The sequence below is a fragment of the Dipodomys spectabilis genome, unplaced genomic scaffold (assembly GCF_019054845.1).
Source record: "Dipodomys spectabilis isolate Male_0828 unplaced genomic scaffold, ASM1905484v1 ptg000335l, whole genome shotgun sequence".
Lineage (NCBI taxonomy): Eukaryota > Metazoa > Chordata > Mammalia > Rodentia > Heteromyidae > Dipodomys > Dipodomys spectabilis.
Window position 1 is genome coordinate 1,975,948 of NW_024871012.1, and position 23,164 is coordinate 1,999,111.

At 39.7% G+C, this 23,164-nt stretch overlaps 1 protein-coding gene across 1 annotated transcript in view; it reads right to left on the minus strand.

The window, feature by feature from the left end:
• Gnaq (G protein subunit alpha q) overlaps window positions 1-23,164 on the minus strand; it is a 241,378-nt gene that overhangs the window by 37,803 nt on the left and 180,411 nt on the right. The window contains exons 4-5 of the mRNA XM_042665605.1: window positions 11,416-11,544; window positions 8,524-8,653 (exon numbers count right to left, since the gene is read on the minus strand). Coding sequence (XP_042521539.1) covers window positions 8,524-8,653; window positions 11,416-11,544 — 259 coding nt within the window. The remainder of the gene's footprint in view (window positions 1-8,523; window positions 8,654-11,415; window positions 11,545-23,164) is intronic.

Sequence of the window (23,164 nt, forward strand, 5' to 3'; positions counted from 1 at the left end):
TGTACTGGGACTTGAACCTGAGGCCTTGCGTATGCAAGGCAAGCACTCTTTTACTGATCTATACACTCAGTCCCCCAGGAAATACTAGAAGATTATCTTTAGAAAGAAGAAAAATGATATGTCAGATCCACATTAAGAAAGGAACAAAGCAAGAATAAAGGCAAAACAAAAACATGTAGTCTTCTTATTCTTATTTATATGTTCAAAATCACCACAATTACATATCTGATTATGTATGTTTAATGCTTTTATAAACATGTAAGTACATTAGACTCACATACATCTCTATTCCTAGGTGTAAGTGAAATCAATGATAGGATTATATCAAATCAATGAGAGGATATGGAGGAAAAGAATTAGGAATGTCTGGTATTATAAACTACTTGTGCTATGAAAGTTTAGTATTATTTGAGTGTAAACTTGCATTAGGCAGATCATCTCTAGATACTTAAAAGATTAACCAAGGCATTTCTACAGAACACATGGGTAAAAGAAGAAATTAAGAAGTGCTTGGAATTACATGAAAACACTGATTTAAGATTTTGGAAATGCAATGGCATTAGTGCTTAGAGGGAGATTCCTAACATTGAATAGCTCTTGATCGAAAGTTAACAATTTATTTCTGTCTAAAGAAACTAGACAAAAGAAAAGTATATTTGAAGAAAAAAGCACTGGGATATAGCTCAGTGGTGGAGGGCTTGGCTAGAATGCTTGGGGATTTGGGTTCAACAGGGGTAAAAAGAACAGAATCAATAGAGAAACAGTAAGCAAAAAAGAGTATCAAAAACTGGTCCTTTAAAATCAAGAAGCCTGAAGTAAGACTAAGGAAGAAGGGAAGAAGACACTCATAACTAATAACAGAAAGGAAAAAGAGAACATCACATGGATATCACCAATAATAAAGAGATAATAGAAGACTATAATCAACCACAAATCTAATCATCTGGATATAATAAAACAATTCCTGGAAAGACATTCTGCCCAAACTCCCAAAATAAATCATCTGAATAGGTCCTTGTCTACTGTAGAGAGGGAATCAACAATTACCATTCTAACCAAAAAACAAAACACAAAAACTTCAGGCTCAGATAAGTTTCCTGGTAAATTCTACAAAAAGCTCAATGACATTATATCATTTCTCTAGAATGATTTCAAGAAGACAGAAGCAGACAGACATTTCCTAACTCACTCTATGAAGCCAGTATCACCCGATTACTACTAAAACTATTACCTGAAAACAACGTCTTTCATGAATATGGACAAAGACATGTCTATGTGGATTCATTGCTGGTATCAAATGCATCCCTCCAGTTCAGGATGCCCACGTTGGAGGACGGGTGGAGGGGAGGGAGTCTGTTCCTGCAGAGGACAGGATGTATGTGGGAACCATCTCTGCACCGTCCCCTGTGAATGTAAACCTCTAAAACACAAATTATACGTGTATATATGTAAAAATTAAATAGTAGGGATGGCAGTGCAATCCTATGAACATAGTAAAATCCATTGATGTATTTTAAAAGGGTGACTCTTCTGTCCCTACAGATTCTGCTTTTCAAACCTACTCTGCTTCTCACATTGGCCTTCTGCTCAAGATGCCTCATGGACTGAGAGGTGGGGGTAAGTAAGAGGAGGGAAGAGGAGGAGGAGATGATGATAATGATGATTGATTAGTCATTAATGTGGTTGCATCATGGAGGGGAGGGTGCCAAGAGGCATCTATGATCTGGGCCAAATTCCACTTTTTGACAGGAGTACTGGACACAAATGTGTACTTTGTAATAAATAAAGTTTATTTGTTTGGGACAGGAACTCACTGCGTAGCCTGGGCTGGACGTTACTTCTGCCTCAGCTCTGCTGTACATTTTTGGTGTACTTTCGTCCCGACATACAATTAAGCAGGTCAAAATAGACCAGTGGAGAAAAGGTGGATACATTTACTGTTCAATATTCTTAAAAGCACTACATCTAGGTCTTCCATTCAAACACATATATGGTGATCAGAAAACATTCTTCTAAGGATGAGGAACTACCTCCGGGATGGAGGTGTTAACTAGCGTGTGCAAGGCCCAGTGTTACATCCAAAACAGAAATTTTTCTTTTGGCATGAGGGAAGGCAAGAGAACAGAGATGGAGACATACATACAGTAAAGAAATCAGAGAGGGGCTGGGAAGGTGGCTCAGGGGTAGAGCGCTTGCCTTGCATGCATGAGGCCCTGGATTCGCTTCCTCAACACTACATAAGCAGAAAAAGCCGGAAGTGGTAGAGCACTTGCCTTGAGCTGAAAAGCTGAGGGATAGTGCCCAGGCCCAGAGTTTAGGCCCCATGACCAGCAAAAAAAAAAAGAAATCAGAGAGTCAGGGAATTAAACAGGTGTGAGAGGAGTACAGAAAAGGGGTATGTGGCTGAAAAAGAACAAAAGGATGTGGGAATGGGAAAGAGATTAGGTAAAAAAGCGAAGTACTTTTTAAGAATATCCTTGCTAGTCAGGCCATGAATCAGAGCCAAGTGGACCAAAGGTAAAATGTGATTAACAGCTGACAGAAGAGGGTTCAAGTCAATCCAATTAGGGATCAGAGACCAGCTATCTCAATCTAAGTTCACATTTTTAAATACTTGTAAGTTTCCTTCAGATCTTTTCTTTGGAGTTGGAAATTTTTCTCCTCAGCTTTTAGTCATGTCATTCCTAAAACTGAATGTTATCTGGAGAAAATTCCCAAAAGCTTGCTCAGAGTTTTTAGAGCAGAACAAAGTACATGTTTCACACTTTTAAAGAAAATGTTCAGATTCTGGGGCTAGTCAAGTAACTTCAAAATGGCTTCATTTAAAAAACGTACTATAGGAGAAGTATCCAAAGGAAATGCACACTTTGGACTATTTGTTTTAAGAGAGTTCAGAATCGCCTGAGTGACTGTTGATAAAGGGCTGTTGTCTGCAAGTGTAGGTAGAGCTTAAACATGGAGGGGGAGATTGGGAGATTTCAATTCCTCTTGAAAGGGAAGAATTTTCACCCTTCTTGTATTCTTTTGGCTGCCTGACAGCTCTCTTGAGTTTCCTTGGGAAAACGAAAGCAATGGCTGAGAACGACAGGAAATGTGGGAAGGGCTGTTGGATGTCTTGGCCAGAGCCAAGTCATTAAGTAATGGCTTTACCAAGTTTTGAAGACATATAAAGTGCTAAGTATTAAAAATGTCTGCTCTTCCTTTTACTCTATCAATTGAGCAACTCCAAGAATCAGGTTTGATGGCTTAATGTTAATTAAACCCTTGTTTGAGAAATCCATCTTGGTCAAAGTAAAGCTTAGGTGAGAACTATCTCATTCTGCCATAAAACTTTAACAATGGATGGAGCTAGAAGAAATCATGTTGAGCGAGGTAAGTCAAGAGCAAAGAGACTAACGGTACATGGTCTCCCTAATAAGTGGATGTTAAATCCAAAATGTCAGGTGATACGACAAAACTAACAGGACTTAAGAAACAAAGAACTTCCACTCATCTGGTCGAACCACTACTAAATAACCCTATGCTGCTGATCACATGTATGGGGTATATGTGTATACCATTGTATGTTATAGACCATGATAGACAATTTGCTCCAGGAAAGTTAGAATGAGTTTGTGACTTTAAATGAGCATCATTATCCCACAATACTGTGAAATTTGGGAAATTATGAAATCACTTAATCACAATTAAAAAAAAAACAAAAAAAAAAAACACCAGAAAACTAGAAGTGGCGCTATGGCTCAAGTGGTAGAGCATGAGCCTTGAGCTCAAGCCCCACGACTGACAAAAAAAAAAAAAAAAAAAAGAGATCTTTCATGTGATTGTTTCAAACATATTTATAAGATTATGTCTTTGTTGCTTTGTGTGTCCCTCCCCCATGGTATAACCCCTGCTTTCACTATATATGATGTTGGTATATGTGGAAGGGAAGGGAAAAAACAAATTGTTAAAACAGGATACAGGAGGACTCTGCAACAATGAGATGTACAAGTCGTTATGTCGAAAAATGAACTTTACAACTTTGGGGGGGGGGGCGGGGGAGGATGCGAAGGGATGGGAAGGGGAAACAAAGAAGCAGGCTACAATGCTTGATAAGAAATGTACTCATTATCTTGCCCATGTAATTGTAACCCCTCTGTACAGTTTTTTCACAATAAAAAAATAGTAAAAAAAAAAAAGAGTAGTAAAAAGGGATGACATTAATAAAGATGTGTTGTACTCAAAAAACCCCAAAACTTTAACATAATTCACCATGGCCATTTCAAGAGGATTAATAAGCAAGAAGCTCCCATTTTAAAATAGAGAAAAAGGTCTCAATTGTTGAGATTCTATAGAGTGAGGTCTGAAAGACTGTATCTGAGGCAATGTCTGAGAAAGTACCTTTGTATCAGTACTCAAATATTCATGAAACAGAAAGCCAGAAAAATAAAAACTAAAAGGCCGTGTTCGCAGAAACACTGATAAGCTGAAATGCACTATGTTGCCTGCCTTAGTGTGAGCTCTGAGCTTTCGGGGTTCTTGAAATAAGGGATCTAAGAAAAGGATTTCAGCAGAATCGTTGACTCTGCTGGTATGCGAACACAGGAAAAGCAAGGAAAAAGGGAATGCACAAATCAATGCAGCTCTGCATCCTGGATTTCTCTAGTGCACTATTTGACAATGTATTTCCTTATTTGGAGACAAAAGAAGAACTCTGTTCCCCCAAACAATAGGAAGGCTGAGAATCTGGACAAACAAAAAGTGGTTGCGAAGATTGACACATAAAGTTTGGGAAATATTAAAAGCAAAAACAAAAACAATAATAAAAAAAATACTTCCTTAGCTGCTTTTGCTGTGGTCTGCAGTGTACTCACTACAGTTCCCCGAGACAGAAAGAGAAGGCCCTCAGAATTCATCCCTAGGTTTTTCTCAGACACATATATTAAGGGAGGCACAGTAAAGTCTGCTTTGGATTAAAGTTATGAACATCAGGTTTCAAAATCAGGAACAAAATGTTTCAGGACATAGTTCAGTGTTGTCTTACCCAAACCAGAAAATTCTGGAGGCTGGACTTCTATAGTTCTAGATTACCTTATGGACTTAAGACACTGGAGAGGCAGTGGCATTTCAAGTATTAACACAACTGGGAAAAACAAGAATCAACAACTCTATTCCGACAGCAGCAAATATTTTTGAGAGTGTCTGTTAACTGCCAACAGTGCTGGCTGTGGCTGAGGTAGATGGAGTGATGTGTAGCTTTTGCTTATTAATTCAGACCATGTCCAATACTACCTACCATTAGCCTTGCTTCGAGAGCTAAGAAAAGAACACTACAGAGGGTGTGACTTTTATCTCAACAAATTATAAGCAAGGTTTTCAAAATTTCCATGCTATTTCAAGGTCCTTAAAAAAAAATGGTGACTTTATTATTTTAAGACTATGGCCTAACACTTCACCTTAAGAATCACAGGGAGGGGGCTGGGAAGGTGGCTCAGTGGTAGAGCGCTTGCCTTGCATGCCTGACGCCCTGGGATCGATTCCTCAGCACCACATAAGCAAAAAGAAAAAAGCCGGAAGTGGCGCTGAGGCTCAAGTGGTAGAGTGCTAGCCTTGAGCTGAAGAGCTGAGGGACAGCGCCCAGGCCCAGAGTTCAGGCCCCACGACCGGACCCCCCCCCCCCACCAAAAAAAAAGAATCACAGGGAGTGGGCAATTTTCTGATGTACTGAGTTACCTACCCATCGAATGCTGTATTACTGTGGAAACCTTAACTATGACATCTGATATTCAAAGCAATATCCTTGTATTTAAGTTAACAAAACACACTTCTATATATGAACTCTTATAGCAATGTCAGGTGAAAAACAGAATGATCTGTGATGTCTAAATAAACAAAGAGCTTGATGTATATCTTACCCTTAGCAGATGAGCTGTTTCAGTAATCTAGTTCTTTTTGTATTTTGAGAATTTTAAAGTGATCAACTGATTACCATTCAATCATCATGTTTTTCTTTGTTGCGTCAAATACATGTATCTTGTATAAAATTCGTACTGATAAGCACTTCCTTACCTTCTTCTAGCTATGAGGTAAACCTAAGATATATAATTAGATGTGCTTATAGGTCTTCTGTGTAGAAGAGATGATCTATTTAACAAAGGATCTGTTTTCCTCATATGCCTTATGCCAAACAACCAAACAAAAAAGCATGTTCATTCTTTTTAAGGTCCTTCAGAGCATTCAGTCATGGGGCTTGAACTTAGGGCCTGGGTTCTGTCCCTAAGCATTCTGCTCAAGGCTAGTGCTCTACCACTCTGAGCCACAGTGCCACTTCCTGTTTTCTGGTGGTTAACTGGGGATGAGGCTCATGGACTCTCCTGCCTGGGCTGTTTTAGCTAGGATTACAGGCATGAGGCACCAGAGCCTAGCTCAAAGTTAACTTTTCTTCTTCCACTTTTGCATCTATTTCAAAGCAAAATGATGCTTACATGATAAACAAGCCACCAAAATATTTTTTTTGTTTTGATCCAATATTCAAAGAAATTAGAAATTTTATAAAAGGTTTTATTTTTAAATGTAATATATTCAAAGTACAGAATTATAAAGCAAATAGGTACAGATACAGAGTAAGACTAATATGAGAGCAATTGTCTTAACTTACGCCTTGAGAACCATCATGTATTTTAACATGCTTTGAGGTACTTTGCCTTACATCTACAGGGGAAGTGGCTGATAAGTCTCAGTTCTATTTACTGGCAAGCCGGGAGATGCTGAAATGAATGAGAATGTAACCCTGGTTAGCTCTGTATGAGATACTAGTTCATGGGAACTGTATAATTCTGCACAGTAACATCTCACTTGCTGACACGAAAGTATGTGGCATCATGCACAATTACTGAAAAGGAGTCTTGCTAACCTTTGACGTGTACTGGCCTCAAACCTGGGATTAATGGCATCAGCGACTGTGCTGGAGAAAAATGAACTGTTTTTTCTTTGGGGATGGTGTGGTAGGAGACAGTGGGTTTTAAACCCAAGGCCTGTCACTCGTTAAGCAGGTGCCTTACCACAGAGCCACTCCTCCAACTCTGTTCTTCACTTATTATTATTGTTGTTGATTGTAGGGCTTGAACTTAGGGCCTGGATGCTGTCGCTGAGCCCTTTTGTTCAAGGCTAGCATTCTACTACTTTGGGCTACAACACCACTTTGGGTTTTGGAGTGGTTTATTGACGATAAGAGTCTCATGGGGACTTTTCTGCCCGGGCTGGCTTTGAACCTCGATTCTCAGATCTCAGCCCCCTGAGTAGTTAGGATTAGAGGCATGAGGCACCAGTGCCCGGCTTCACTTATTATTTTACAGATAGGTTCTCCTTCCTGCCTGGATGCACACATGAATGGAAATCCACCTATTTGGGGGCGTCCCATCATTTCAGGCACGCCCCCTGCCTCCCTGTCTAGATGGGATGGGAGTCTCACGGGCTTCTCTGCCTACGCTGGCCTTAAACTACCATCCTCCTGTTCTCAGCCTTCCAGGTAGTGAGGGTTACAGACATGACCCACTCTTGCTATCCTTAAAGGTTTTGAAACCAGGAATTGTTATACATTTCAAAAATGAAGCGTTAAAATGTGCCAACTCTTATTTTCATCAGATGTTGGTAATTTCTAACTTTCTTCTCTTTTATTTTCTGCCCTTCTGATAGGATATTTAGTACTCCCTGGTACACCAGTCTGTACACTCCATGTCAAGATTATCAATGGCAGCTTCATTCTGAGACAGACACATACAAGTGTGCGTGTGCACGCGCACACACACACACACTCACTCCGCACTCTAGCTCCAGGCAGTCTTCTACACCCCTTAATTATCTTCCATCACCAACTCTGACTCACCCTCCAGCTTTACCATCCTCTAAACCTGTATTTACACCTGTTAAGCTTCCCTGAAGCAGGGAAGAGATCACAATACTGAATCAGTTCTCCAGACAGGCATATTAAGAATACTTCTTCAATCGCTTCCAGCTTAGGAGAGAATAAATATGCAACAGCCTACAGAATTCCCTAGGAGCAGTAAGGCTGTATCATGAACTGACATAGAGCCCAGCTGCAAGGTTATACGCATCTGCCAGAGGAGGTTCTAAGTGCTGCTCAGACCCACCCATCACACAAACAATGATTTAAAAGAAATGAAAACAAGGCAAAACAGGGTGACTCACTCCAACACTCCCAATTCTATCCTGCAGCAAGAAGAGGAGATAGAAAATGATCCCGTGATTAGGCCAGGGATTTCCATGTTATTTTCATTTTCAGAACCTGTGCATGGTGTTGTACTAAACAGAATCTGACTGGAGATGAACACACAGAGCTCCTCATACATCTGACATATAAGCTCACTGCTCTTGAGTATTTTTTTTATTGTGAACAAAATCTTAAAATCAAATGTCAAAAAAGGAATGATGTCAATTTTCCCCATTCCCCAAACCCTACCTCTTCTAATTTATTTCTATTACACAATAAAGTGATAATCCATTTCCTGTCCAAACAGCACTTACCTCATTGTCTGATTCCACAAGGACTTGATCATACTCGCTAAGCGCTACTAGAAACATGATAGAGGTGACATTTTCAAAGCAGTGTATCCATTTTCGTCTCTCTGACCTTTGGCCCCCTACATCGACCATTCTGCAAAGTTAACAATATTTATATTAATACCACATAAGGAAAAACTTTAATATGTCAGTACAAATAGAGCATACTTATCAACTTGGGAAAAACAATATTTTGAAAGACAATGACCCTCCAATACTATATAATTTGCTGCTACCTAACAGAACGTCAAGACATTCTAGGTACTAAGTCATTGTTATGAGAAAATTACCAGATGAGTCTGCAAGTTACAGCTATATAAACAATTCCTTATCTGGGTCAAGCAAAACGGTACTTAATTCTGCACTGGAAAGTCAACAGGGATGCTTTATTTGAGCTAAGTCTAAATGACAATTTGGGGAACAGAAAGACACTTCAGTGTCTTTTTTCTATAAAATCAAAGTAAAGATCCTCATGAGCTTCTTGAGTATGCTGGGAAGGACCACTTTCATTTAAACAATGTAAGATGCTACACATTGCGATATGAAGCACCAATCAACCAAATGCAAACATAACCCCATCTACCTTTCTCTCAGTAGATCAAACATGTGGAGGTTTTTTATCCCCCTCCCAGTACTGGCAATAATCTGGAATGGGTATAGCTACATCAGGTGAGCATGGTATAATTAGCCTCAGAGAACAAATGAGCTCACTACTCTGCTGCAAATGAAGTGTATAAAATGTCAAGATGCCTTAAGGTACCACACAAAGACCAGTGCTTGTTTCTAACACATCACCTCTGAGCTGAGTTACTGCTCAGACACACGAACACGGTCACAATGATTGAGTGGTGATGTACACATGAACATAGCTAGCACTGCTGGATAGTGAACTGACATTTCACAAAAACTGCTGAGCCCATATCTTCACTCAAATGTATTCAATAGTCATGGGAAAGAAGACAAGCAGAGAATGAGAGATTTAGGTGTAAATGTTTCAGAGCAGGGCTCTTTAAACATTTGTTAAAAATTACAGCTGCTCTGGATGTTTTCCTGCCACAGAGCATTAATCCTCAACTGAGAAAGCAAGATCTTCCAGTGACTGCTTATAAAAGGTTTCAGAAGGCATAAAAGAGACCTGAAGGGTGAAACAATGTATCTAGGGAGACCTACGAACTATGGACATGAAAACTAGAATTCTTAGATTGTAAGAAATTAAAATGTTGGCTCTTCCCTAACACCATCATGTGAGTAATGCACTATGCACATGAAATTCTCATTCCTTGATATCCTGTCACACTAGGCTCCACATAATGATTTTGATGCCAGTAGAAAATTATTTAAGTTGTTATTGTTACTATATAATGCCAAAAAAAAGTCCTTCAAAAGCTGGTGCAAAAATATGGAAAAAATAAAATGTAGTACCAATCTGGATGTAGAGATCCCGTGAAATGATACATGTTTTCTGGAAACATCTATAATATGATTATAAAAGGAAGGAAGTGTGGATATCTCAACTGTTGTAAACAATGTAAAAAAAAAAAGCAATACAGAATGCTAGAGCTACAAAGAACCAGGGACCATCTACTGTAACTACTTTATAGATGGGGGGAAAAAACAGGTTACAAAATATTTCCAAAATGTCAACTTCTCAATGCTTGTGTCTTTTTATAGCAGTGTGACAGCTAGATTTGAACACAGGTCCTGACAGAAGAGTGCTCTGGCAAAGAATGCTGAAGCCCCTGTTAACCAGTCAGAGAGCAGGGCTCTGTGGGAGGAACTGCACTGTTCATACTTCATAATCTGCTGTTAGACACATCTCTCCTCAACAGATGGGGTGCCCAGGAACTGGACTCTACCCTCCAGTCAGACACACTCCCATGGCTTAACTTCCTCAAAGCACCACGTGGCTTATATTCTAACTTGAAGTACACCTGAGGGATTGTGTAATAAAATGTGAAATAAATGTATACTGGGATTGTTTTTCTCCACTTAAAAAAAGGGATGGAATGTTTCCGTCAAAGTATTATCCAGAAAGAACAGCAGCACAGGAAAATGGAGGTAATACATTTTCTATTTTGCTCTATAAATTTAGACTAAGTGAATTTCCTATTTTCAAATGGATAAATTGTGAAAATTTCTAAGCAACTTATTTCATGAATGTAAAACATCACGCATTTTTTTTATTGCTACTGAAGAAAGTCTCCATTGGCACCACAGTGTATGTAGGAAATATCACCCTGAAAACTTCTGAAAACATTTTTTTCTATTACCAATAAGATAACATACAATTTAACCAGACAATGTTAAAGTGATTTGAAAAACAGAGTTGAGACCAATGTTTGAGTAACTGTTTTGTTCTACCACCAGCAAATTAAGATTTCATTAACTGTTTGGTGACATTAATTGAAATAAGAAACTCAGTATATTTTTCTCTGGCTTCTTTCACAGACACATGATTCCAGTTAAGTATTTAATTATATACTTATTTACATAAAGCCCATATACTATTTGTTTTTGGTGGTTTGTAGCGCTTGGACACAGGGCCTAGGTGCAGTCCCTACACAATTTTTCTCAAGGCTAGTGTTCTACCACTTTGAGCCACAGCTCCCCTCTCGTTTTTGTTTTTTGGTGGTTAGCTGGAGATAAGAGTATCACGGACTTTCCTGCCTGGGCTGGCTTTGAACCAGTATCCTTAGACCTCAGACTCCTGAGTAGTCAGGATTACAGGCGTGAGCCACCAGCGCCAGGCAGCCTATTCTGTTTCAGACCTTACACATGACCTATTTAAACAGTTTACCCAACATAGTCAAGGCATAAAAGGAAGGAAGAAGGAGATGTTACAGACTCATTTACTACCTGAAAATGACACTTTGTAAGTCAAAGGGGTACTCGATGATCCCTGTGGTGGGGACTCGAACTCTAAGCACATCCTGTTGCGTAGGCAGGTAAGAAGGGTCAGCTACGCGGTCCAAGTCATTCAGATAGCTAGAGGGAAGACACAATGAGAAGGTCAGTGACACCATCATTCCCGGTCTACAGAAAGGGAGGAAAATGAGCCATAGAGCGGTGGAGAAGGGATAGAAGGACATCAGGAAGTGGCAGAAAAGTTTGGGAAATAGATAAAGTCAAGAGGAATGGTATCCATTCATGGATTACCTACTTGCCCTATTTCCATTTTTTCCCTTACTATTAATCAGAACCCATGCAAAAAGTGAAAGGTAGAGGGAGAGAAACGTTAAGAAGTTCCAACTGGTCTCCTACCCTCTATCGGTTTATCACGTCTGGTTAGGGAAGCAGAAGTTTAAAACAAATAGCTTTGACTTATTTATACAAAAGTAATCTGTAAAAATAAACATATAATAAAGCTGTACGCAAAGTCAGGTTCTTCTCCCCCACGCCCCACTTTCCAGTAGAACCTCAGTGTTTGCCTGGAATGATTTTATTCCCTTAAGAGTAGACAACAGCATAATGTGTTCTCAATTCTGTCCAAACCCCAGGTCATTCATGATTAGTTTGAAGCCATGAGATTTCTAGTTTATAACAGTAATAAAGCCTAAAGTCAGATATTCTCATTGTTCAGAGCCATCACATCTTAAGTTTAAATTTATCTACTTATATGGTATTTTTTCCATTCCCTTAAGACATTACTTTGAAATGATTTTGGACCCACAAGTTACAAAATTATTAAAGAACTGCCCTATGCCCTTCACTCAGCTTTCTCTAATGAAAGCTTTTAAACAACCATAGTACATTACCAAAACTGTCATCACTGACAGAATACTATTAACTAAACTACAGCTCTCACTTGGAGCTTGGTCATTATTACATATATACTCATACACATGTGTGTATATATATGCCTAAGTATGCATGTGTATATACAGGTATGTATGTATATCATAGGTATACATGTACTCGAGGAGGTTATAAAATTCTGCAAGATTTTATCACATCTGGAGACCCATGTAATTACTTCTACGATCAGGACACACAACTGTTAAGTCACCATACAGAAACTACCTCATGTTGTTCTGACAGCCCTAATTCCCTGCAACCATCAAGATCAATTCTCATCAGTGTGTAATTCTGCTCTTTCCAAAGTCATCTAGTTCACTCATTTCTCATTCTCTCAAAGTGGAAGTTATATTTGCAATGTTGAGAATGACATAATTTGCTGGAACTGATGAACAACCAGGTAAAAGTAACTGTCCTTAGAAGTATCTTTATGATTTGAAGGAGTAACTATGTTCTTCTCTGCACAGGAAAAGATGTTTTTAAAACACACAACAACAAAATGTATACATAAAATGAATAACTTGTAGCTGGGAGCTGGTGGCTCATGTCGGTAATCTGGTAATCTCAGGAGGCTGAGATATGAGGATCAAGGTTCAAAGCCAGCCCTGGCAGAAAAGTCTGTGAGATTCTTATTTCCAATTAACCATTAGAAAATCGGAAGTGAAGTTATGGCTCAAAATGGTAGAGTGCTAGCCTTGACCAAAAGAGCAAAGGGACAACGCACAGGCCCCGAGTTCAAGCCCCATGACCACCCCTCCACCCCCGCAAAGTAACTTGTGAATAAGTTTTAGAGGAAAAGGGAGCCATTACTAGAAGGAAGGAATTAACCAGGCACTGGTGGATCATGCCTATAATTCTAGCTACTCAGGAAGCTAAGATCTGAAGTTTATGGTTTGAAGCAGGCAAATCTGAGACTTTTAGCTAAAAGTGTATATCATTACATTAGGTGCAAAAGATTCATGGAACCATAAAATAGTTAAGTATGGCTTTAACAAAGAAATAAAATTACTGGCTCTTTGGAGGTGTATCAATTTTTAAGACAAAAATGTCTTAAAATGCTTAGCATGCTTATAATTCTAGCTATTCAGGAGGCTGAGATCTGAGGGTCACAGTTCAAAGCCAGGCAGGGCAAGAAAGTCTGTGAGATTATTTCCAATTAACCACCAAAAACCTGGAAGTGGAGCTGTGGCTGCAGGGGTCTACCACTAGCCTTGAATGAAAAAAAGCACATGGACAACAGCCAGGCCCTGATTTCAAGCCTTAAGAACAACAACAACAACAACACACACGCACGCACGCACGCACGCACGCGCGCACACACACGCATGGCAGCCTGGATGTCCTACTGCAAAGTGACTAGCTCATCTTCTACAGTCTCATTCCAGAAACACTGATGATTCTCTAGCTGGCAATTAGTACTCTATTGACTAACAGGAAAATCTCATTTTGAAATCCACAAGGCCATCATTTATTCAACTACTGCATATAAGAACTTACTTCAGAGAGAGCAAAGAATTTTAAGTTGAGCCTGGTGAGCTGGCTCGGAAATGGTCTGTCCAGTCCTATTCACTTTCTGCCTCACAGGAGCCAGAATGGAGGGCTGTTCATTCTTGTGTAGAGGTGACACAGTGTTCTTGGGGCACAGGGAAACTGGCTTTGTTTCCTGAAGGTGAAGCAAGCAATTTACTTGTTTTCACTCCATTTTAAAGCAGAGATGTGTGTTTGCCAAGCAGAAGTGAAAGAACTAATACAAAAAGTAGGAGATTCCCTGTCACAGATTCTCAATTTACAAGGATGCACTGAGATCTCTGAAAAAACACACCTGAATACAATGTAGTTGGGGTATATAAGAACAGCTGGAAAAACACTTGTAAGGGCTGGGAGGTTTCCCTAAAAAAATCGCTAGTGGCATCTCTCCATGAATCCAGGGCACTCCTTAGTGAATATGAGCTACATCTCTAGGAACAACCTTCCCTCTTCATCTTTCCTTTGTTCTTTTCAGTGGTGGTGCAGTTCACACAGAATAATCATACACCCAATGAGCACTTGCTGCTCGCCAGATTCTGTTCTATGTGTTCACTGCCAGATATCAATATATTTCACAGTAAGAGAATAGACTTTGAAAATGTTCCATACATTTTTGATTTAGTAAGTGACAGCTCTTGCTGAATAGACATTATTTTTAGATTTGCCTCCATTTGTACTTTCTGTGTTTCACATTTGTTTAGGAGGGGAAAAAAAGCCACTCTGTTCCCTTAGAAATGGAGTTCTGGTGTGCTAAGACAAATGAATCTTCATTTGTTGATGCTTGTCACATTTTGAGAACAGGAAACAGAATAATCTCTGAATTGTACTTCCCATTGAAGCATTTCGTATTCTGATGAAAAACTCTGGTGGAATATGGGGGATGGGTTCGCATGGGATTATTCCATCCATTTAACCTTGTAACAAGAAACACCAAGGCCTGAACAAATTTATATTGCCAAGTAAATTCAGACAGTTAATTATAGCCATAATTTGTTTTGTAGAAATGATTCTGAGTGGCTGCTGAGGTCATTCTCAGGGTGTTGCCATGGTGATGGGCACAGGTACATTTCCAAGGCAATATATGTGTAACAAGTAGCTGGCAGTAGCTCTCTCTTGATGGTAGGGAGCGAAAGCTGCGAGGGTGTACAAGGGACTTCCTTAACTGTCCAGGAGATAAGCCGTGTTTGAGAGCTTGTTAAAAAAAGGAGGTTTAGCTGTTTATAGCCACCTTTCTCCAATCTCTTCATAAGGATTTAATGATTTTTTTCCAATGCATTAAGCACTTAATAACTGGTAATTTGATAACTTACTTAAAAAATTGAAAACTCCAAGCCTTCCACATGAGTCGGCTCAGTTAGTTACAGCTCTCACTTTCAGTGGTCCTGGCTCATGGTGAGTTTTATCCACAGCTGTGTCTCAGCACTTCGCTGCAAACCTGGTCATCCACATTAAAACTACCTTATGGAAAATGCCATAGAAACTCTTTGGGAGCAAACAGAGGAGTAGGGAGGTTGTAATCCCCTCATCATTATGTAATTATCTTTCTGGATAATTACTGGCCTGCATCATGTAAGAACTAAATCCAAAATTAAAATGCCTCTGACAAATTTCAAGGCAACGCAGAAGAGACAGGCATCATTGGTTTAACTTCATTTAGTACATGTGCTTCCTGCTCTTCCTTAGATTCTGGCCACAGAATGATATAATTTGCATGCCCATTTTATACTCATCAATGTCAAGTTTACAGGCCTTGGAATGCCATCTAAGCCAGTGCAAACCGAGGAAGCGGAATCAGATCAACAGACTTTTCTGATACACTCTTTTTAACAGAAGAAAGAAGGCGACAATAAGACTTCCTTTCTTACAATGAGCAAAACTCAGAGTTCAACACTTCAGGGACTGTGGTAGAGCTAAGAGTCTCTGGTCCTGCATGGACTTCACCAAGACGAGGGAGGAAAAGAGCTCCATAAAACTGAGAAATTCGTTTTCGACATAGCGTCTTGTACGTCTCATTGTTGCAATGGGTCCACCTGTATCCTTATTTAAACATTTTGTTTTTTCCCTTCCCGTCCCCAAATTATACCAACATCAAATACACTGAAAACAGGGGTGACACCGCGAAGGAGGGACATAAAAAGCAACAACAACAAAAAAATCACACGGTACTTTATAAATGTTAGAAACAACAGCCAGAAAGAAAAAACCACTTGTGTCCTTATCTTGGGGTTCATTTCGCTTAACTTCATCTTACCTGAGCTTTTCTGTTTGTCCCAGACATATACTAGTTATTGAAAATAAGGGAAACCATGGGACCTATGCTTCTTTGGGCCTGGCTTACTTCACTTAATATAATTTTCTCCAAGTCCTTCCATTTTCTAACAAATGGGGTGATGTCATTCTTTCTGATGGAGGCATAGAATTCCACTGTAGGTGTGTGTGTGTGTGTACATACACCATAATTTCTTGATCCATTCATTTACTGAGGGGAATCTGGGTTGGTTCAGTATCTTAGCTATGGTAAATAATGCTGATTTACAGTGTAGTTGAGGAGGTGGGAGGGATGGGATGGTAGGGGAAAAAGAGGAGGAAACAATGCTGGATAAGAAATGTACTCATTACCTTGCTCATGGAACTGTAACCCTTCTGTACAGTATTTTCATAATAAACAACTTATTTACAAACAAACAAACAAAACCTGAGAAATTGCCTGGGCTGCGGTGGCTCACGCCTGTCATCCTAGCTACTTAGGAGACTCAGATCTGAGGATCACGGTTCAAAGCCAGCCCAGGCAGGAAAAGTCCATGGGGCTCTCATCTTTAATTAACGACCAGAAATACCCAAAGCGGGCTATGCTCAAGTATTTTCCTGCCTAAGATGTATTTTAGAAAGGGATTCCAATTGTACCTGCACTTTAACAATGATCTGTCATTAACAATTTTGAGTTAATGCTCAAATTTACACTCTATCTTGACATCATTACATGTCAAGATTTTTTTTTTAATTGAAAAAAAATCCCTTCACCAATGACTGGAAGGAAAACTGATATGCAAACTTAAAATAGCATGAAGGTTTAAAATTCACACACTTTTTTTTTTTTGGTTGGTTATAGGGCTTGAACTCTGGGCCTGAACGCTGTCCTTGCGCTCTTCAGCTCAAGGTGAGTGCTCTACCACTTGAGCCACAAGCACCACTTCCGGTTTTCCAGTGGTTTATTGGAGATAAGAGTCTCCCGGACTTTCCTGCCCGGGCTGGCTTTGAATTGTGATCCTCAGATCTCAGCCTCTTGAGTAGCTAGGATTACAGGCGTGAGCCACCAGCGCCCCGGCCACATACTTTTTTTTTAAATGAAGGAAGCACAATTAAGTTTAGTTAAAATTTGAAATGGAAAGTACATGAGACTCTTATCTACAATAAATTTCTCAGAAAAAGTGGGAAGTTGTGCTGTGGCTCAAAGAGGCAGAGCTCTAGTCTTAAGTAAAAAGAGGTTCAGGGACAGTGACCAGGCAGGCTCTGAGTTCAAGGCCAACATTGCTAACAACAAAAACCTATGACATCATTGTCAGAGGACCAGTCTCCAAGGAATCAAGAGCTAGCATGAGACCATATTTGACATGGTCAAAATCAGTGGAAGCTACAGAGAAACCAGGAAGAATATGACTTTGTTTTTGTTCAACAGTTCTTCTACAAGATCCAAATAAAAATGTGAAAAAAAATTGTTGAAGTAAATTTTTTTTAAAAAAATGGAGAAGTAACAGTTCTACAAAACTGCTATCCTGCAGGGAAACTCAAGCAGAGGTTTTGGTGTCAGACTCAGCCAAAGCCCTCCCTCCTCTGGGACATCTGCTGCTGGTCTGAGCTGGATGGTAATTTGGTTAGGCTTGTTAGCATCATAGAATTATTTATTACACAAACATCTCCATCTCCAGAAACTTCATTTGGTGGAGGGCTAGCCTTCTTTACTGTGGAGTACATCGTGATTAGCATTTAAGGAGGAGGTGGCATTTATTATTGGCACTTTATTCATAAAAAGCTACCTGCTTCTAATACAAGATTCCAAGTGTAAAGCAAAGATCACACGGTGATAGCAGATGAACTATAATCCTAAATTCATGGAAAATGTTCAAGGGATAGATCCACAAGAAAAAAGAGGAGTCAAAGGGATCATCAAAAAAATTTTTTTTAGTTTCTTTTTTTTATTGTGAAAATACTGTACAGAGGGGTTACAACTACATGGGCAAGATAATGAGTACATTTCTTATCAAGCATTGTAGCCTCCTCCCATCAAAAAATTTTTTAAACCAAAGAAGCACTCAGGTCTAAGACATATTGTATTTTAATAATGAATGCAGGTATTCCTTAAAAAGATACCATCACTGTATTTAGTAAATAGTTCCAGTGCCTGATGAGCCGTAATGTAAAAAGCTGTTCCAAATGGCTAGCATAAGAGACTTGGAATGCTAAAAGATGGTGAGGCTATGTGCCTGCAAAACAGAGCTGAGAACCAAGTCCAGAGCATGAGATTCTCAGGAGTGTTCCTCAAAAAGCAGAACACAAGCTTTGATATGGTAGTGCATGTGGGCAGCCACTGCTATTCAAGAAGGTAAGGCAGGAGGGCTGCACCAGCCTAGGAGTTCCAGGGCAAACTGTGAAACATAGTAACACATTGTGTCTTAAAAACAAACATAAAAATACCACACAAAGCAACAAAAAGGAGAAGGGAGAGGGAAGAGAGTAAATCTGACACAGAATATGAGAGAGACTAGGAGAGAGAGGGAAAGAGAATTTGAGAGAGCAAATGAGAGAAATGGAGAATAGGAGAGAAGAAACACAGAAAGGAAATGAGGGAAGGAGGCCTCTTTCACTTTGTCTAGTTGGCTTTGTTAATTTATTCTTTTATGTGATAACTTTCAAAGCTGTTGACTAATTTTGACATGATTCTGAAACATATCAAGAAATATCAGCAGACTGCTTTTTACTCTAGTCTGCCTGTCTTGAAATGCAATAGCAGTGTTTAATTAAGTTAATTTACACCTATTTACTGAGAATCTGTTATATGTTAAATTCTAATGTAGTGTGTGTACGTGTTGGATGGAGGGGGAGTTGGCACATAGAGCTGGTACAAAATGTGTTAAAATATATTCTTTGCCCCTAGGGACGTCAGACTATCTGGGAAGCAAAGATAGCACAGATGAATCAATTAAGAAACAATTAAGTGCCAAATAGCGAACTGCTAACTATGAATGCAATAAGAAGGGACAGATGATTAGGAGCTGTAGTCACTAGAGAATAATGTGCCGAAGAGGTGGGGGAGGAGTTACTCTCTGCACACAGAATGGATCTGATCGAGCAGAAAAGAAAGGAAGATAAGAAATAGGGAGAAATCAGAAAAGGAACAGAATTTCCTTATTCTTTTATCACTCAAATTTTCAACACCTTCTGGTGAACACGTAATAATAGACAATATGATTAGCACCGGGAGTGAACCAAAATGAAATGGATGTGACTCTTGTCCTCAACAAGGTTACCTTGTGGAACTGAAGACACCTGTGCTAGAACCAAAGCTCTGCAGAGCAGATACCCTGTGAACTGCAAGACAGGTTCTACTGACCACAGTCGAGAGCCCGCTATGAACAGAAAGTGGATAATTTAAACACATTTCCCAGGTCCTTTCACCTGAACATGGGCATTGGTTTTGTAAAATTCCTCCATTTGGACAAAGATAATCAGGACCGAGGAGCTGATCATCCTAACTTGATTTTAGACTATCACTCATTTAGACTGTAAATACATAGTGATAGTAAATAAAAATGATCAGGAAGAGGAAGGAATCTGGAGGTCCCACAGATCTGTTTCTTCTGTCGGCAGTGTTTTAAGGGAACAGACTTTGCCTCTTTCCACCACCAACTGCTTCTTCAGTCACAACCTCTAGCTTCTTGCCCATAGTCTGCTTCCGGGACCAGCCAACACTATTTTTATTGTTTGGGTTTTCGTTTGTGGTCAGCTCTGTATCGTGAATTAGCCATCAATCCCCAGAAGGGGAAGGCTGCCTTCAACAGCCAGGCCGGGCTGCATCAGCGGGCTTCCTACAATTCTCTCTCTGGCCTACTATTTCAACTGTGACGGTGTAGCTGAAGAGGGCGCTGGCCACTGCTTGAAAGGGTTTGCTGAGAGGCCCCAGAGCACCCAGCATTTCCTGAAGATGCAAAAAACAGTGTGGTGGGTGCTGTTCCACCAGTGTACATGCCTTCTCAAGTCAAGTGAGGCGAAACCCTACGTAACATGGAAGTTACCATGGCAATGGAGAACCCGAACCAAGCCCTTTTGGATGTGTCTCCTATAATGGCTCCCATGTCTGTGGCTTTCTGAGATCCACTTCCTGGATGAAGAAGTGACAGACACTTAGGAAGCTGAGCAACCACTGGACTAATCTCCACAGGCTGATGGGCTTCAGGCCTGGATGGATGAGAATCTCTTTGAATTTCATACCCTCAAATATAAGTAGGAGGCCCAGAGCCCAGCAGCCTTTGAGGGACTTTTCTGCACTGCCATGCATCTGGGCTTCAGCCTGACCATCTCTCCAGCTACAAGGAAGCTTCTTCACTACCCAGGAATCCCTCCTAAGCCTCAGACCAAATGAAAAGATAGTTACTTCTTTTGACTGGAAAACAGTGCAGTCCAAGGGGCTGCACTGTAGGCTGGAGCCAAAAAGGAAGCTCACTGTTACTTTTCCGGTTCTATGAAGATAAGGAATTCCTGGGTTCCTCTAGAAGGTAGGGCTGTGAACTAGTCAGGTGCATGTTCTGTGAGGCTGCTTACAAAGCCTATCATTCATTCTTACCTTTGCTTCAACTGAATGTTAACTCCTATTACATTACCCTTAGCCAGTTCTTTAGAATAGTACCAGCTACTAGAACAGGGCAGAAGACCTTGCATATGAGATGAAGTCCTTGCTCACAGGGACCAATTCAACTGAATGAACATTTTTAGTCATTTATATCATCTTTAGTACCAGACATTTGTGTGGTGTTTAGATGAACTGCCAGGGATACAAGCCAGAGCTCTCTTCTGTCTACTTCCTATCAAAATTTTCATGGTGTTTATGGAGGGACTACTGAAGGAATGCAGGCCAACCAAACTTGTATCCGGGTTAGTTCAGGATGTTAATCTTTCTATTTAACTGACAGAAGCAAACAATGTTTCTATATTCTATCTGCTTCCATTCTTCCCTAGGAGGAATCTAGGAGTGTGTGTGTGTGAGTGTGTGTGTGTGTGTGTGTGTGTGTATGTGTACGCGCTAGACTTTGTGAGGCCTATGTCCTCCGTCATCACTATCTGAAACTTCAGCTTAGTATTAAAGCCGCAAGAGATAATAGATTTAAAAAATGTACACAGCTGCATTTAAACTAAACTTTACTTATGAAAACAGGCAGTCGACCTAATTTCTCCTGTGGTGCGTTGGTCCCCATTCTATTGTAAAGGCAGTAGAAGTTTTAGCTGAACATAAGATTATCCTGAGGGAAGACTGTGAAAAAGTCAGTAAAGAGATCAAACAATTAAAGATATAAATGTCCTGCTAAAATGTCAGAAGGCAGCTGACAAATGATGCTTATCTCCCATATCTACTCTGCCCCTCTGGCAAACTGAATAAAGGGCAAAGAGGAACCAGTTCTAGCCCTTTCTCCGATCTTTCCCAATTTGCAAGTTCGAAATAGTTAAGTACATTAATTAACCAGGCACAGAAGGATTTCCGATCATAGATATTTCCAGGTAAAGTTGAGGGTGGCAAGTTTCTCTTGACTCGGAAAGTAATGCTCTGGAATAAATGTGATTCCAATAGAGTTGTCTGTAATGGAATCAAAGATCCTCAGCTATGGCGGAGGAGAGTGAGGCTTAGTCCAAATCTCACGGTAGTAAGCAACAGAAGGAATTCTGTTGGCCCAAGAGAGCTCTACTTTCTTGAAAAGCCTAGCATAAGCTTAAACATTTTGAGATCATCAGATAAAGGAGGAAGCCAGGAAGACTAAAGAGCCAAGCCAACATATCCTAGGGTTCCAGTATTTGACTCATCAGTCAAACTCTTAACAAGGTACCTCCTCAAAGATTTGGCTCTACGTCAGGTAGATGTGCTATTCTACCTGTGAAATTAACTTTGCATTTTAAAATTCAACATGGCACATAATGTATTGGGGGTAGTGTTACAATTAGATTCACTTAAAAAACATAAGCGTAAGTATTAAAGCAAACTCCAGTGCTGACCTATGGGAAAGGACCAATGTCTTCATTTACTTTGGATTTATGGCTGCTGAACCATGTGGGTATTTCAAGAAGGGACTCTGGCAAAATGAAATTGGAGATTCTTTTTCACTTAAGGCAAACACGGATCGAACAGTCTTAAGCCAATGTTGCAGTGTGAGGCTTTAAAAAACAAAAAAATTCCATTGTATGTCAATGTGACTGAGATTTGTGTTCTTTGGCTAATGTCAGGAAGCTTTTGGTATTGTAGGCAGTAAACTCATTTGACCTGATGTCTCAGTACATTAAAGCAGGTGGTGAACCCTGCCTGAATAAAGAAAGAAAGCCTACAGCCATCTGTTTATTGTGCTCTTTATCTAAAGATATTCAGAACACTCAAGGTTTTTGTTTTTCAAATCCATAACAAGTTAATAAAGAAATGAGTGAGTTTTATAAAGAAATGGTGAGTTTTATAAACTCACCATGATCTTATTAGACTGTGTTTAAGCTATCTGTTATATAAAACTGGAAGAAGGAACCAAGTGCAAATATATTCTAAACTGCTTATTCATTTTCTGGAATTTCTCAGGCTTTTTAATTCTGTCACTTCTGCCTGTCTGTTCTTTGAGCCATCCAATCATAAAGGAGAAAGTTCATATCATTTTCTTGAATCCTTAACACGAGCTCTAGTAGAAAGCATCTGGATAGAGTAGGAATGGGAAGCAAGTTACATGGACAGCAGGGTGGTAAAGACTACAGGTTAACGTTTAGAAGTAATATTTATGAATTATCGGTGACTTAAAACATCTTCCAGGTTAGCATGAGTAAATGATACCTAGTTAGGTAAGACCATGTTTCAATGATAATAACCAGAGACTTCTTGAGTTTTACAGTAAATTCAATATCACTTTTCCTCTTCACATTATAAACATGAAACTACCAGTAGACAGTATTGATACAAATGAACAATTTATATCTTTCACGGTAAATGAAAGATAAGAGACTTACCTACTACTCTGTCATCTATCTAACCACTGTCAATTATCTATCT